Below are 16,669 nucleotides of genomic sequence, written 5' to 3'. Positions count from 1 at the left end.
ACAATTGCCATCAGTGGGGGGGGGGGTAGTGTCCGCTTCGGTTTCCTCCACACCTGACCCCTTTAAAGAGCCAGTTGGCTCGGGTGGCAGCAGAAGGCAGATCTTTCAGGCTGGGTGTTAAAAACTAACTTTGATGCAGCGGATAATGCTGGGAGGTTAATCACTGAGGTCACTGTTATTAAGCGTCCCGCTTGGCTTAGACAGTCGGGGTTTCAAACCTGAAACCCAGACAACCCTAATGGATATGCCTGTGGAGCCGAATGTACTATTCGGCAAGCCAGTTGAGGAAGCCTTAAAAGTATGAGACCCTGAAATCTCTTGGCCAACTCACCAACAAACCCTCTGGACAGAGGGGGTAACAACAATTTTTGCTGCTTTTGGGGCCAAAATTCCCAAAGGGGTTTCAATTACCAAAATCGGGGAACTTCTTTGGGTAACAACAATCCTCACAGGGCTTACCCCCAGAGGGCAGCATAGGGGTCGCACTCTGGGTAGAGGCAGCCCCGCCAGAGGTGGTACGCCACCCAACAAGCAGTGACGTTCCACTTCGGGTCCCCTCCCATGCATCCCCCACTAGGGGGGGTGTATTTCCACCTTCACCCACGCATGGGAGGGGATCACTTCAGACAGATGGGTGCTGCCCACAGTGTCCGGAGGATACTGCATAGAGTTGCTAGGGCGCCCCATGACCCTCCTCCGCGACAAAGATCTTTTAAGGAGATCGCCGTTTTGTTAGCAAAGGACGCCATAGAAGTTGTCCTGGTCAACCACGTAAACGGGGGGGGGTGTATTTATTCAACCTACTTCCTTGTGCCAAAAAAGATCTGACAATGCACCCAGTATTAGATTTGTGACCTGCAAACAAGTATGTCAAGCCACAAAAATTCTGCATGACTACACTAGAAGAGGTAATCCTTCTACTAAAAAGGGATTACATGGCAACATTGGATGGGAAAGATGCCCATTTTCATATTTCAATGTTCCCAGCGCACAGAAGATTCTTGCATTTCAAGATACACAACCAGCACTACCAATTCAAGGTGTTGCCCTTCGGAATAGCCTCGGCTCCAAGGGTTTTCACCAAGGTACTGGCGGTGGTGGTAGCGCACCTGCGCAGGGAGGCAATCCCAGTGTACCCTTGGACGACTGGCTCATAACGGGAATCCCCCCTAATTTGCAGACTAAACATCCAAAGAACAATCGACCTCCTCCCAATTGGGCTGCTCAATCAACGAGAAAGTCAAGCCTGGTGCCAAGCACCTCCAAACAGTTCTTGGGAGCTATTCTAAACACAGAGGAAGGGTTAATCTTTCCCTCAGAGGAGAGAGTAAAGAACTTGTTACTGCAAATACACTATCAGGCCGGCCGCCAGATTAGGGTACGCAAAGCAATGCGTTTAATATGCATGATGGCATCTTGCATTTACCCGGTTCCCCACGCGCGCCTGCATCCCATACAGGAGTGGTTGGCGAAATAATGGTTTCAGGCAAGCGGTCAGTGGGACGATTTAGTGGTCGGTTCGCCAACACTAGTACAAAACCTTCGCTTGTGGAGAGAGAATCTGACCAAGGGGAAACCCTTCTACGATCCACAGATACAAGCAGTGGTCACAACAGATGCCTCACTAGCAGGGTGGGGGGCGCACTACCTTCACCACACAACTCGGTCTGTGGTCTCACTCTACGGCTCAGAACCACATCAAAGTGCTGGAACTTCTAGCAGTGTTCAAAGCCCTCCAAGCATTCAAACCCCATTTAACAAGTCTGTCGGTGCAGATCCTAACAGACGGCACCACTGCAATGTTTTATATCAACAAACAAGGGGGGGTGGCGGCACATTCTCCAAATCTATCCAGACTTCCACAGAAAATCTGGAGATGGGCACTCAGACGGAAGATGTTCCTGGCATCTCAACATGTTCCAGGGGAACTCCACGCTCTAGCAGACTCATTGAGCAGATACCCCCTGCCAGAAGAACACGAGTGACGTCTATACAAAGAGGTTGTAGAGCACCTCCTTTTCCCTGTGGGGTTTTCCAACTATAGACCTATTCGCCACAAGTAAAAATCGTCAATGCCCAGACTTGGTGTCCAGGTTCCCCCAGCCAGGCTCCAAGGGGAACGCCCTATAGATGAATTGGTCAGGGATGTTTGCCTACACCGTTCCACCAACCCCTCTGAGGAAGGTGGTTTACAAGATCTACAGGGAACTGATGACGCTCATCCTAGTTGCTCCTATGTGGGCGACACAACCATGGTATCCACACCTACGCAAACTGGCGGTGTGCGACCCCCCCCCATCAAACTCCCGTGCCGGTACAACCTGCTCTCCCAGCACGAGGGACTAACTGTGTATCCTCAGCCCAACTCAATGAATTTAGCAGCATGGCTCCTGAAGTCAGTTTGGACATCTCAATTTACCCCAGAGACGTATGGATAGCTTGAAAGGGTCAAGAAAACGAACACAAGACACTGTTACTATGACAAATGGAAACTATTCGTTATTTGGTGCCAGAATAGGCAAATCAACCCAGCTGATTGTACTCTTTCTAATAACGTCCCCTATATGCTCCCCGTATTGGATGCAGGGTTAGTGTTTACCTCACTTAAAAGGTATCAGGTAATATTAGCCCCATATATATGGTCCCCGTAAATATCGCCGGGAAAAGGTTGCGGCGATATTATATGGGTCCCCATATATATGGGGACAGGGGCAAAAAAAAAGTTTGGGGGTGCCCCCCACATGTTCCATGCAATAATGTCGCCACAAAACACTGCCATTTTTCGGCGATATTTTTGCATGACAAGATTTTTGTGGTGACATTATTACATGGAACCACTTAAAAGTGCACCTGGCAGCATTATCAGCCTACACCACTTCCCATAACAAAGTGTCCTGATGGAAAGTGCCAGTTGTCAAAGCATTTATGGAAGGGGTAAAGAGACTCTACCCTCCAATTTCTAACCCACCACCAGGCTGGGACCTTAATGTGGTACTTGCTAATGTCATGCACTCCCCCCCCACCCCCCCTTGAGCCCATGCACAAATCTAGTCTCAAACATTTAACTTATAAAACTGCCTTCTTAGTAGCCATCACTTCCATAAGAAGGGTCAGTGAAATCCAAGCTCTGTCAGTGCAGGATCCTTTCTTTACTATACATAAGGACAAACGGGCAAGAACCTAGGGTGAGTTTGTAAAACCAAAGTTGATTTCAAAATTCCATGTTAACCAGTCTATTGAGCTATCGGCTTTCTTCCAAGAACCCAAAAGCTCAGCTGAGGTAAAACTTCACACACTAGATGTGAGGAGGGCGGTTATCTATTACGTAGACCAGACCGCTAAGAAAAACAGATCAACTGTTTGTCTCCATAGCGCCAGGCAGAGAGGGAGATCGCGTCTCTAAGAACGCCATCTGAAGGTGGATAGTCGGATGTATCCAACTGCGATTCCCTTTCAAATGAGACAATGCCTTTTACACCCAGGGCCCACTCCACAAGAGGTACTGGAGCCACGCTGGCTTTCATTGCAAATGTTCGTTTAGACAGTATTTGCAAAGCAGCTACATGGAGCTCTATACATACTTTCACTCAGCACTACTGCATTGACCGCCATTCCAAGACAGATACACAAGTGGGACAAGCAGTTCTAAGACCCTTATTAGCTCATGAACCTTCTTGTCTCCCTCCTCCTTCCACTGCTCGCTAGTCTATGCACAGCATGTGATCTAAGCAGATTCCACAAGCCTCAGAAGGGATACATTACTCACCGTAATTGTATTTCTGATGCTTGTATCTGCTTAGGTTCACATGCGACCCACCCTTCCTCCCCTCGGAGAGAAGGCGCATGGGTGCTTATGAGCTGGTCTGTTAGGTATCTGCTTGGATATAACTGTACTCGCGCTACACCGCATGCCAGGAAATATAATAATCTGAGGGACCTCGACGCGTGAGGATCATGGCTACAGTGGATGTCACACTAGGGATAGTATTACTGGCACGCCCTGTCACCGTCCCTTTTCGAGTTTCGAAAACAACTGTAATACTCCACAGCTTCCACTAGATGTCGGGCTATGCACAGCATGTGAATCTAAGCAGATACAAGCATCAGAAATACGATTACGGTGAGTAATGCATCATATATATAATCTGTGTGCAAGTGTTGCTTGGCTACTTGTACTTATTGATTTCAATTGTACAGCTCTACAGCTCCTTAAGGTAAATCCGGCTGCTCAGTCACACTGCCAACTTGTGTAGTACAGCCCTATATTTAAAGGTGGGTTACCCAATACTGAACAGATGAGTCTTGTGTAGTCCTCACCAGCTGGACTGAACCAATTCTTAAATAACACATGTATGCTACAATTTCTTTGTACCAAGCTACAGCCCTCTTTCCATCTTAAGATGAGCCTGGATGCTCAGTCCATGCTACCTTGGTACAGCCTTAATACGAAGTGGATATATGTACTGCCTCAGATGTATGCTTTTATGAAGCCCTTAGTTGGACTTAAAACTAGGACAAGTAACTTTTCCTCATGGTATCTTGCCATGCACCATGATGGTCGGAGTATCACTGTTGCTCCTTCTGAAATCACTGCTTAAATGTATGATGAATATGCAAATTGTACATGCACATATTTTGTTACACCTGACTTTGCAAGTCCTAGCACTGACCCTGGGCTCCACACTTTTACACTAGCGGTAGACAAGCCAGTTTGGAGACTGAGCCATTTCTAGCTGTAAATGGTGGTTCTTTTGCCAGATCTGGCTACTTGATCGGCTAGGCTTTAACCATGGGCTATCTGCTGTCCTCCCTCACCATCTCCTGCCCCTTTCTACAGCTTTGGGGCACTGGCATACCTATTGATCTTTCCATGCACAAAAGAAACTCATTTCAAGTAGTGACCTAAAAATGATTTTCGAATGGATTGTGTCCATCATATTCCACATCTTAGACATGTAATGTCCACGATGTGGAATACGTTGGCGGAACATCCAGTCGAAAGAAAGTTAAAAGTTAACAGTTGGTAAGTAACTTGTTAATCTTTGTGGAACACTAGTGGTGGTTGGTTGAAGTGTGGTGAGGGGATTATAGGGCTTTTTGGGAAGGTGTCTGACATTCCTCAAATGTAATTGGTCTTTTTGGATGTAAGATTTAGTCTTTGATCCAATGCAACAAACTTCAAGTAAAGTAGACTGTTTTCTGAAATTGCACCTTAACTTGATCTCTTTTCTTTCCATTTACAGATACAACAGATTAGCAAGAGAATGGACTCAAAAATATGCTATGTAAATTAGCGAATGCAAAATATTTCATATAAACCAGAGTACTGTAAATTCTAGGTTTTTCAAAATTAGGAGTGAAATGAGCACAGATTACTGTCTATATACTATGAGGTCCCTTTGGTTTTTAGGTATTTAAATGTTTCTGGAGCAAAAGAAAACAAACTTCCCAAAAAACCTCAAGACGGGAGTGCTATAAATTGTTTTGTCTGGCTTTGCAAAAGACATTGTGTGGTTTTTAAGATTCTTGGATTTCTGCCTCCTTAGCCTACACGTTCAATAATGCAGTGCGGTGATGAAAGCTACCAAATTGTAACTTTTTTCTTTAAGATTTTTTTTACATGGGAAATACAAGTATGTTTGTACAATCCTAATTTGAAAGTGTCAGTTTTTGTAAATCTGTGTTCAGATTTCATTCTGTTAGTTCACTATTTAATTTGTATTTTTTTACTGTATAGACTACATATATTTACCTTGTAAGTAAACTAATTTTAGACATTTTTCTTGTGTGGTGGCAAACTGCTCATAAAAGAAAGTAAATGATCTTTTCCAAACCCACATCTTATTGTTGAGTATTCCAGAGACTTATTACAGATTTCTTAAAATAAACAAATGACCTTTGCACAGATGTTTTCAGTATACTAATTATGGCAAACACTTGTTTGATTCTGTAGCATACTTGACTCAAGTTTATCGCAATGTGAACTAATTGCACTGCTGAGTATGTATTTAACTTGGATTTTGTTCTTCCTCGCACTTGATGTTTCCAGTTTTTCTTTTCATATGGGCAATATAATATTCTCAGACCTTTTACAAATCTTACTGTAGCTTTTCCATAAAATAAAATGCATTTTGTACTATTTGTTCTGAGCTTTATTTAAGCTTTATTTACTTTCTCACTTGCATAAAGCCTGGAGCCATTGAATTTCATTTTACGTCCCCCCCCCCCCCCAACAGTTCTAGTGTGAAGTTGGTTTTCTGCATGCAAATTTGTCTACCCATTGCATAGCTCGCTGGATTGATGTGCCTGCAGAATATTCGTGTTTTTAGTGTGCACCACTGTTTTTAAATCCTGGTAGGACCCAACCTAGGCAGTCCTTTGTTCATTATGTGGAAGTGCCTCCTTTTTTTACGCTTGTCTGAAGGACAAGACGCATACGTTTGTCCAAGTACATTCAACCTACCTACATCGAGGCAACCGAGAATAGGGCACTCAGACATTTAGCAGCAACAGTGCCTCCCTCTTGTCCTCCAGAGGTAAAGCATCCACAAAATCCTTAAACAAGCAGGACACTGGAATTAAAGCAAAGAGTAGTTCCAAAGTGAACGATTGCAGCACCTTCAAAACTGCACAGGAGGCTTGCTAACGAACCAAGTGGGTACAATGGACTGATCTCAAAAAGCATCAGACTATGAAAGCTGAATTACAGGAGGTCTTGGGAGATGCAAAACAAGAATGCTTACCCTTCACATCCCAAGTCATTGAAACTTGGGGGTGATATTGATCCAAATTTTATAGTAGTAGGGGAAAACTGTTTCTTAGAAGTTCATGGAGGGCTTGATGGTAGGGTGAAGCGGGAAAGAGAAGGCAGCAAATGGATAGAAACCCAATGTTGTGGGGGGGGGGGGGCGCATCTCCTAAATGGTACACACCAGAGATGGTGGTCAGGGGGCTGTTCAACATGGCTTTGCAAACTTGGAACAACCCAGCATCTGGCACGACCCCACCAACGTTACTCTACATCTTAAAGGAAGGGACTTTGATGTCCCCTGCCTAACCCTAAGGGTGTATGGGGCAACATGGGTTTGCCAGTTTATTGGGGTTAATCTGTTCACCTGCATCCTTTGTCACCTTACAGCTTTGTTTGGACAGCAGAGGGATCCACACATTGCCCCTTAAGGTGGTCTTTTCATACCTATGACTTGGCCCAAGAAGTAAGTTTCAACAAAAGGTTTTTTTTAATTTTTTTTATTTAATCTCTTACAAGTTTCTGTTACTTACTAAACTGGGTGGGTGGAGGGGGTCTGGCAGAAAAGGTGGGTTTAAAATAAATGGCAGGATGGGTAGTCTAACACAGGGGTTTAACATAATGCCCCAAATATGGAAGCCCAAAACTAAGTTCCCAATATTGACAATTGCTAGTCTCTGCTGGTATCCTGGGACTTCAAAGGGCCCCTTCTGGGGAAGTGCTCAGCTGGTGTTGCTGATTTAAGGGATCCCTAACCGTTTCGCTGGTTGAGACTAGTTGTAGGCTTCTATGGATCCTGCACACCAAGTTGAGGCTTTTCCAAAGATCCTTCCAATAGGTGGAAAGGTCTTTTGAGTTTGCTTGCAGTGACATTTAGAGATTGCTGGCCTCTGGCTTGAATAGGTTCTCTTTGGATTCTGCTCTGCCTGCTGCCACTTCTCCACTCCTGCTGTAGTCTCCCTGCCATGCTACTGTTCCTAGTCTGTACCAGACCATGGTCCTCTAGACCCTTCCCGCACTGGCTAATATCACTGCCAATCTTTCGTCGCCATCTCCTTGCTGTTCTGATGTTGCCCACTCTGATTTAGCATGTCCCATACTTCACCCTTTTCCTGCCTCTTAACCACCTCTTGTTTAATACTGCTTTTGCCACCATGTCCTTAGCACTTTACCACCTTGGACACACTACTTCGACATCCAGCTTTGCGTTTCTTACTTCTGCCTGCAACCATACACAACAGATGTTACTGCCGCCTCCAGGTCCTAAGTAGTTTACTCCACCTCAAATTCCTACATTGCCCTCAATATTTTGTCACCTGTTAATCTTAACGCCACCACTGCTCTCAAAGCCTTTACACTTAATCAGTATTACCACATCCTTCCTCACAATACTGCCTTCACTTACCAGCATTGGGCACCCTCTACTTGCAAGGCTCCAACCCGTCACTCCTTCCTAAAATCTGAGCTGATTGCCAGCTGCTTTCAAACGTCATTGCCGTCTCCCTCAACACCTCCACCTTCAACACCCACCTTGGGCAACTGGGGCTGGCTACTTTTTGTGATGTAGTCCCTCCCTTTCCTGGGGGTATTTTGCGATGGTGATCTGTACTTGTGGCCTGTAATTGGTTGGCTAGATTGGATGTTGTCACGATGTGCACTTGGGCTGCTTTGCGATTAAGGGTGTCCAAAGCATATAACTGGCCTGTCGACCATTCTGAGGAAAAATGAATTCCTCTGACCCTTTCCGGGCCTCTGCTGAGGCCACCTGCTTGGCCAATGTGATTCCAATTTGGTAAATGCACTGGCTATAATATTTATACTCCTGTATATTGTGTTATGGGTAGATCTGTCTATTTTTATTTATTTTTATTCTTGTTACGTGCCACATGCCCGTGGGCCTCCGGGCGCATAGAAAACGAGGCAAACATAACAAAGACTGCAACAGAGGAAGTGTGGAAAAGTCGTAAGATTACTCTGTTAAAAAGGTGAGTCTTTATACCCTCTTTTAAAAAGAGGGTAGTTTTGAACCTGGTGTATTGCAGGCGGAAGTACATTCCATAGGAGAGGACCCTGGAAATCTAGAGTGGTACCTCCAAATTTAGCTATTTTGAATCTGGGGGAAGCGAGTACTGTAGCAGTAGAAGAACGAAGGTTCCTGCGGGTTGTCTTGACTTTGATGCAGCCTGACAAATCTGAGGGACTGCTTAAGGACACACACGTGTCATTGTTGACACTGTTATTCTGTGTTTTACCGGAAGCCAATGTAGCTTCTTTCTGTAGGTGGAAATGTGAGTGCGGCGCAATAGGTTAACGATGGTGCTCACAGCATTATTCTGAGCCACCTGCAAAGATTGTATGTTGGCAGCTGTGGTGCCGGACAGTAGGCCGTTACAATAATCTAATCTAGAATGTATCACCGCGGTGGACAGAAGTGCAGTTTGCAGTTGTCATGAATGGGCAAATAGTGCATTTGCTTATTAATTGGTCAACACCTAGATCAAATGCTGGAGCGCATTAGTGCGCTTGATGTCCTAAAAATGTAGTAAGGCTGGCTGCACCACCAGAGCCTTGAGGCTCTACTCCAAACCTCAAGAGTTAAATACGAATTAGCACTGGGTGGATCTGGGTAATTGCGCTAGCCTGACAAATGATATTCTCTTAAAGTAAATGGACTTCAAATCTTTTTCAATATAAAATGCGTGTATCTTTGTGCTCAAAAAGCTACAATTTAATTCAGTATGCATCAAAAATGCAGCCGGTCAGCCTACATGTGGTTTGACAACTGTCGGCTAGTAAAGGGCATGTAAAAACATATACAAATAAAATGAGTAGTTTATGGTAAAACAAATCATTGGTACATACCATTGGCTCTGTTTGGGGAAAGGGGGGTGGGGGGCAGGTGTTAGGCAGAAACCTGTGCAGTTCCCTCAGTGACCACTGCAAAAGGTTTAAGACTACAGGTGTTGGCAGTAAGCCCAATTGGTAGCAGTCTGTACCACCCATATTTACCTGGTAGCTGTGGCTGAGCAGTCAGACTTCTCTCAAGAAGAGTTAGGCAGTATATAGAGTATACACATTAGGTACAAAAATACAGTAGCACAAGCAAACACTGACCAGAGCTTTGGTATAAAAGTATATAATTATTTATTTAAAAACACACTGGTAAAAATACACTGGCACTAATGTCAAGCACGTTCAAACAGTCACTAGAAATATATACACCTCCCTGATTAATTATTCGACAAGTCTTAGAACACCACTTATTATCAATACAGAGGTGAGCGCTTAACCAAGATGGCACTCCAATAATTATTTAAAAAGGGAGGGAAAAGGCAGAATTGGGAACGCACACCATACCAACACTTTTAAAAGAACCACAGCAAGTCAAGAAAGGCAGATTCTACTGTAGAGAAAGAAAGTTTATAGGCCAGGCCCACTCTTGGAGAGAGCAAGGCGGAATGTGCCCAAGATCACAGTTGAAATACACTTTAAAAGTCTTTGCAGATAGTTCAAAAGGAGTTGGATCAGTTCAGAAAAGTTAACAGGTCCCAGGTCACCCCAGGATAGAGAGTCAAGGATTTACAGGACACCTTGAACAGTCTGTTGCAAGGGAGACCAGGCGGGACACAGTACCTGAAATGGTGAGAAAGCTCCAGCGGGGGCAGTTGTTCCTGGCAGCGGGTGCAAGTCGGTGCTTTGTCCAGGGGAAGAGAAGATCTCGACATGGAGGAAAGCTGGAGGTCGTTGCACTGCCAGGGAAGAAACCAGCCGCAGAGTTTCCTGGTTAAAAGGTACTACCCTTTTATTCGCTGTAGTGGTGAAGCGTGGCTATCCGGACGCTGGGGTGCTTGGCACGGGCGATTCGACCTTGACACTGTCCAGGAAAGCGAAAAGAGGGCGAACCGGTTAACCCCACCAGTTCAAAGGAAGAAGACTCTCCAGGAAGAAGATCTTCTCTGTCGTTGGGCAGTGGTGAGTCGGTTCAGCAGGGCTCCACCGGTGGTCTCGTCGTTGCAGGTCGGCTCAGCTTCTCCCTCTTCGGATTCTTTAGGTGCTGTGGTGACTTCTGAAGTTCCAGTCCCCAAAGCCCTGCTTTTATGCAGAAAACCCCCATTCAGCAGTCCTAGCTGTCACTCAAACCTGCTAAGTGGTGAGCCGGGCGGCTCACCACTGGGCCAATCACACCAGAGTGCGACTTGAGTTGCTGAGGCAACTCGGTCCAGGGTGCTTATTTCATTCCCCCCCCACACACACACATCCTGTAGACCCAGACAGTGGCACCACTTTTGGAGGCTTCTGTGCAGAAGCCTGCCAAAAGTGGAATAAAGGGCTCGACTTGGAGTTACAGAGGCGAACACAAATTCCATTTTAACAGAGTCCTGGCAAAAAGACCCAACCGGGGAATAAATAACCTGGCGGTATCTTTAACATTGCACCAAAAAAGTGGTGCGTTTAAAATGAATGGGAAAATCCCATAGGAAATATTCCGATGGGATATTTCGTGTGGTAACCACTGCCACCTACCAGAAACTCGACGAGGGGGGTTGCACAGTGCCCCCTCGAAAAACAGACCCAGGGGCAATCTAATTACCCCCTACCAGTACTTCCAAAATATGGTTTGTACTGGTTGTGTTCACAATTTAAGACTAGTAAAGTCAATGGTGACTTTACATGCCCTGGTAGACAGTAGTCAGTCCCAGGGTATGGAGTCTATATTTGGGGGTCACTGACACCCCTGTGTGACTGCACTGAGGGTGCTGTGTAACACACTTACCAAAAACGCATGAAACCCTATGGAGTAAAAGACCCCATAAAACACATTACAAAGTCAAAGGACATTCTCAAATCATGCTTAAGAGTGGGAGAAAGAGTCTCACTCTTAGCAGGAGAAAAAAATAAACCCCAAAAATCCAGCAAAGCTGCTGGGGGACTCACTAGGTTTATGAAATTAGCCTGTACAGAGAATTCTCCCTAACAGCAGGGATGACCAGTGGACAAGGGAAGCATAGTTACATGCTACAACTTTCATCATGCTATTAGTTGTATGTTCTTACAATTCGTGACATTAGAATAGTATACTTATGATCCATGTGGATCATAAACTGGTATTAATACAATGAGCAGGGTTGTGGTAGAAGCAGCACACATTAGAATTCCCATAGATATGCTGATCACCGCTAATGGTAAGATATTAGGTTAAAAGTTTGACGGGGGGGCACCATGGGGCTTGCAGGCAATGGCAGCCTGAGCCTCGCTCTGTTGAGGCCGGGCCGTAAAGGGACTTGAGCCCCCTCCCCTTTGAACTCAAAACCCCCTCCCCCTGGGAGCCCTGTAGTGTTGCACCCTCGAGGGGACCACCCAAGGCAGCTCCAGGAGAAAACCTGATGTTGGAGGACCACAGGAAGGGGAAAAAACGAGCCGCCATCAGCTTGGGCCACGAAGGAGCCCCAGGGGAAGACCGCAAGGCTCCGATCGGGAGCAGGGCAGCGTCTCAGCGCTGCACGGTGAACCGTTCAAGACCCCAGCCGATCACAACCCTGGCTGGAACAGGTGCGCTCAACCCCAATACCCAAATCACCCCCCACCCCCCCCCATCAGCTTGGGTCACGAGAGAAAGATTTGAACGACGCCTGATTTGAGTACCCGGCGGGATTCAGCACATACGAAAGGATGTTCAACCAGGCCAACACAGAGCAAGGAAGGAGGGAGCCCCAGAGGGAAGCACGGGAACCATTGAAGGACCGAGGTGGACGCAGAGCACATGGACATCCAGTGGCCCGAGGTGAACAGGGGGACAGACACCTGCCTAACCTCCGGAATTTTTCCAGAGACTCCGGAATTTCAAGCATTTCTCCGGAAAAGTTCCTTGAATATCAGGAATTTTGAGATTCTTTCCGGGTCCCGTCATATTCTCCACCTCAGATGGAGAATGACGGGACCCGGAAACGGCGCAAAATGTTCGTGCCCACTGCCTGCACCACTGTAATAATAGTGCTTTCAATCCATATTATTGGAGTGAAAGCACTATCATTAAGGCGGCGGCCCCACGTTCATTTTGCTTAACATGGCACTGAAAATATTTCATTCAATGCCATAGTTAGCAAAATGAAGGCTACAACAACCGAGTTTACCTTTTTGACATGTAGGCCCCCACCCCTGGGTGCCCCCTGCCTGGAAGCAGAGGCCACCACAGATACTTTGAGAGAACAAACGGTTGAACATAGAAGGGTTGCTACGGGACACAGGCCAATACAGCACCGGAACTGCTGACTTGACCGAGGGCGGGGACACCTGACTCTGTGCTCCATTAAGGTGGTTGTCCCTGGGAATAAAAACGGGGTGTGTGTCTGCTAAGGAGCTACAAGCCTGTCTACGGGATCATCTAAGGACGAGACGTCCCCTTGAAGTAAAAGATATCCCAAAACATCCATTCTCCTGCCCCCACCGCCCCATAAGTCAACCAGGATCCTCAGGAGATGAGGGAGACCAAGGGGACCATATCCACACGACTGACAGCCTGCTCTCAGGAACCTGAGTCGGGACTGTTGAGAGGGAAACACCTTACAGGCCCCTGTTGAGGGCCCCACAGATGGGGTCACTGACCAGCAGTGCAGGAACTCTGGACTGGCAAAAGGCAATCCCTTTTATCTAAGAAAAGATTTTAGGTCATCGACCTGGGAGCCCAGCCATCATACTAGGGCCACGGACTTCGAGCACCTCTGCATAAGGTGAAGACCCCAGGGATCCAGCACTGGGCCTAGTACCTACCTTGTGAGACTCTACCCTACAACAGGACTTGGCTCCAGGGAGTGCGGGATGAATTAGATGGTCTCTGATAACTTGGAGAGTGACGGTGTCCATCCTGCCCTGCCCGTGTGGCGCTTGCACACCGACACTTGGAGCTGCCGAGCCAGAGCTATGAGCTGGAAGGAGACCCTCCAGGACTTCTGATTCAGAGAGGTGACGAGGACCTAAGGGGACCTGAGCCCGGAAAACAAGATGGCCCAGGCTGAGAAGCCTGTGAAGGACACCACAACCATGGAAAAGAGCTTTTCAGCAGTATTGCAGGAAATAAGGCACTTGTGGTCTGACATTAGCCAGAAATTTGACCAGAGAGTGGACAGAGTTGAAGACTGGTTATAGCAGCTGGAATCCAATCAATTGTCCTGGGCAACCATGGAAGCACAGATGGACACTAGACTGGCGCTGCTGGAGAGGAAGGATGAAGAAAGAGCCCTACAGATGGATGATTTTGAGAACAGGGAGACGAGGAATAACCCCCGTTTCGTTCTTTTTATTGGCATTCCAGAAACTGATGGAGACGGAAAAGGATATATGCTGAGTGGTTAAGGACGTGATTCGCCTTCTGTTTGGGAATGAGGCAACAACTGAGCTCACAATAGACAGAGCGCATAGAGCGGGGGACAGGGAGGGGGCCCACGCTCCATCCTTGTGCGCCTACACTATTCTGCAGAGAAAACAAAAATCTTGGACGAAGCCAGGAAAGCCAGCAGCATCATCTACAACCAAGAACAAATATCTATTTTTCAAGACCTCGCAGCCTTCACGTTGGCCAGGCAGACTGTTGCACCCTCTAACACAATGGCTAAAAGAGAAGGGGATCCAGTACCGGTGGGGCTATCCGTTTTCCGTCTCGAGTACATGGGGCAGCGATCTTGCTTGGTAATGGAAGACAACATTAGAAGAGCAATCTGGGAATACGTGGACCCCGACCAGAGACGGTCCACAGGGGAGGCACCAGGGGCAACAGGTGGGAAAGGAAGCGGGAGAGTCAGGAGAAAAGTCCCGGGCTCTAGAAAATTCAAGAAGCTGAATTAGCCCCCTCGCCTCCACGACGAGGGCTCAAGAGGCTCCAATGGGTGACCGAGGTTCCCACCTGAATCAAGGAAGCATATCTGAGAACTTGGACCGGAAGGGGGCCAGGTCCCCCAACGAACAGTGTATGGGGAGAATCTCTACCAAGGGACATGGTCTGGGAAATGAGGACCGGGGGGGGCCGGGAGGAGAGAGGGGGGGGACACTGTGGGGGCTCATGACTAAGTGGATTCATAAAGCGGCACCGCCGAAGCAGGCTCGAAAGTGGTCCAGTCAAGCACCAGGAATGGGTAGACTACTTGGCTGGGTGCCAGGGGTGGGGGGGGAGATGCAGGGTGATCTGTATGGAGGGAGGGGGGGCAGTTGGGGTCAAGCTCCACCCAGGGGATGGGGGGGGGGGAGAGGAGGAGGGGGAAAGCAAACAGTTGGTTAATGTTTTTGAGCAAAAGTTGGTTCTCAAAGGTGGGACGATGGCAATGTGGGAATAAGAGCAGGGAGAAAAACCGGTGAAGATCAGTGAGAATCTCAAGCTTAGAAATGGCTGATCACTTACCTGTGCTGGAAATGGGCTCCCTGCATGTTAGGGGAATGAACTCTCCCACTAAAAGGTCCCTACTAGGTAGGGAATTTAGACTGGCAGAGTTGACCTACTCTTCCTTCAGGAAACTCGCTGGGCAAGGGGGGAAATAACCAAGTATTCGAGAGGGGAGATCTTTTGTGTCTCGCACATCCAAAAAGAAAGGGATGGCTAAAGACCTTGGTTTCAAAATGGAGGCTACTCTGAAAGATCAAGAGGGCTGATACTTGTTCATTAAGGGTGTACTACAGGGAACTCCATTAACTCTGGCAGCGATATATGGTCCAACCTAAGGTCCGGCTCAATTCTGGGATGGAGTAAGGGACAAGCTCCAACTTTTTATCTAAGGCACACTAATAGTGGGTGGAGACTTCAACATGGTACTGGACCCCATGAGAGACAGGAAGAGGATGACACCCCAAGCAGTGGATGACCCCACCTCGCAAAGTTTCCGCAAGACTGAGACCTGAGAGTGGAGGATACACTTCAAAGCCCGAACACAGGTGACCCTCCATACACATACTACTTTAGGGTACATGAATCCTTCTCAAGGATCGAGTACATCCTGATAGATGGCACCCTTCTCCGCCACGCGATGGACCAAAGGGTAGACCCAGTTCCCTGGTTGACCACGACCTTGTAAGGATCACCCTAATGGGAGGTTGGGGTCGACAAAGGAAGGGAAGGTGGAAGTGTAACGATGCTCTATTGAAAGATATGGCAACCGCTAAACTAGTGCTAGAGAACATCGTGGAATATTTCGCCTAATATTTCGATAATGGGGAAGTTAGCCTGCACACGCTATGGGGCGCATTCAAGGGTCCTGATCAAGATGGGAGCTATAAAAAAAAAAAGGACAAGGGAAATCTAGGAAAAAGCCCTCAGCGAAAATAACGGAATTACAACCCGGACGTTCTTCGGGAAACTCCATCACCCCAGTCCAGGCAGCATCTCTGGATCAATACAAGATTCAATTGAAGGACCTCCTGCTGAATAAAACAGAGGAGTCTCCAGTTCCTCAAACAAAATTACTATGAAAAGGGGGACAGGGCGGATAAAATACTAGCGTGGAAACTGAGGGAGGCCCAGAAGAGTAGGATGGTGAAAGCCATGAAAACCTATGCGGGGGCGCTGAGGTACGACACCCCGAGCATTGGTGGTGCCTTTCAGCGGTACTACGAGAGGCTTTGAGTGTGAATTTGGGGGAGACGATTCCCAAATTGAGATTCCTTAAGACAATACCGACACTGGGCCTGGCAAAGGAAGCTGCTGACAATTTAGAGGACAAAGTCCAGGTAATTAAGGGGATGAAGGGAGGGACCGCACCAGGGGAGAATGGGTTCTCAATGAAATTGTATCAAACTTTTCGCTCCACACTGGCCCCCTACCTAGCTAAAGTGTTTAATGCAGTCCTCTTGGGGGGGATTGCCTGCACGAAACAATGAGAGCCATCATAGTGATTCCACCTAAGGAAGGAAAAGGCCCAACTGAATGCTCCCCTTATAGAC

General features: G+C 47.1%; 1 protein-coding gene across 2 annotated transcripts in view; it reads left to right on the top strand.

The window, feature by feature from the left end:
• Nucleotides 1–6,141, top strand: part of UBE2D1 (ubiquitin conjugating enzyme E2 D1) — a 370,982-nt gene extending 364,841 nt beyond the window's left edge. For both annotated transcript variants that reach the window (XM_069611235.1, XM_069611234.1), the window contains exon 7: nucleotides 5,244–6,141. In XM_069611235.1, the coding sequence (XP_069467336.1) occupies nucleotides 5,244–5,289 (46 nt within the window). In that variant the 3' untranslated portion in view covers nucleotides 5,290–6,141. The remainder of the gene's footprint in view (nucleotides 1–5,243) is intronic.
• The last annotated feature ends 10,528 nt before the right edge of the window (nucleotides 6,142–16,669 follow it).

This window comes from Ambystoma mexicanum, chromosome 8, assembly GCF_040938575.1.
Source record: "Ambystoma mexicanum isolate Mex_15411 chromosome 8, UKY_AmexF1_1, whole genome shotgun sequence".
NCBI lineage: Eukaryota > Metazoa > Chordata > Amphibia > Caudata > Ambystomatidae > Ambystoma > Ambystoma mexicanum.
The sequence above is the reverse complement of the archived record's forward strand: the minus strand, read 5'-3'. Positions and strand labels throughout refer to the sequence as shown.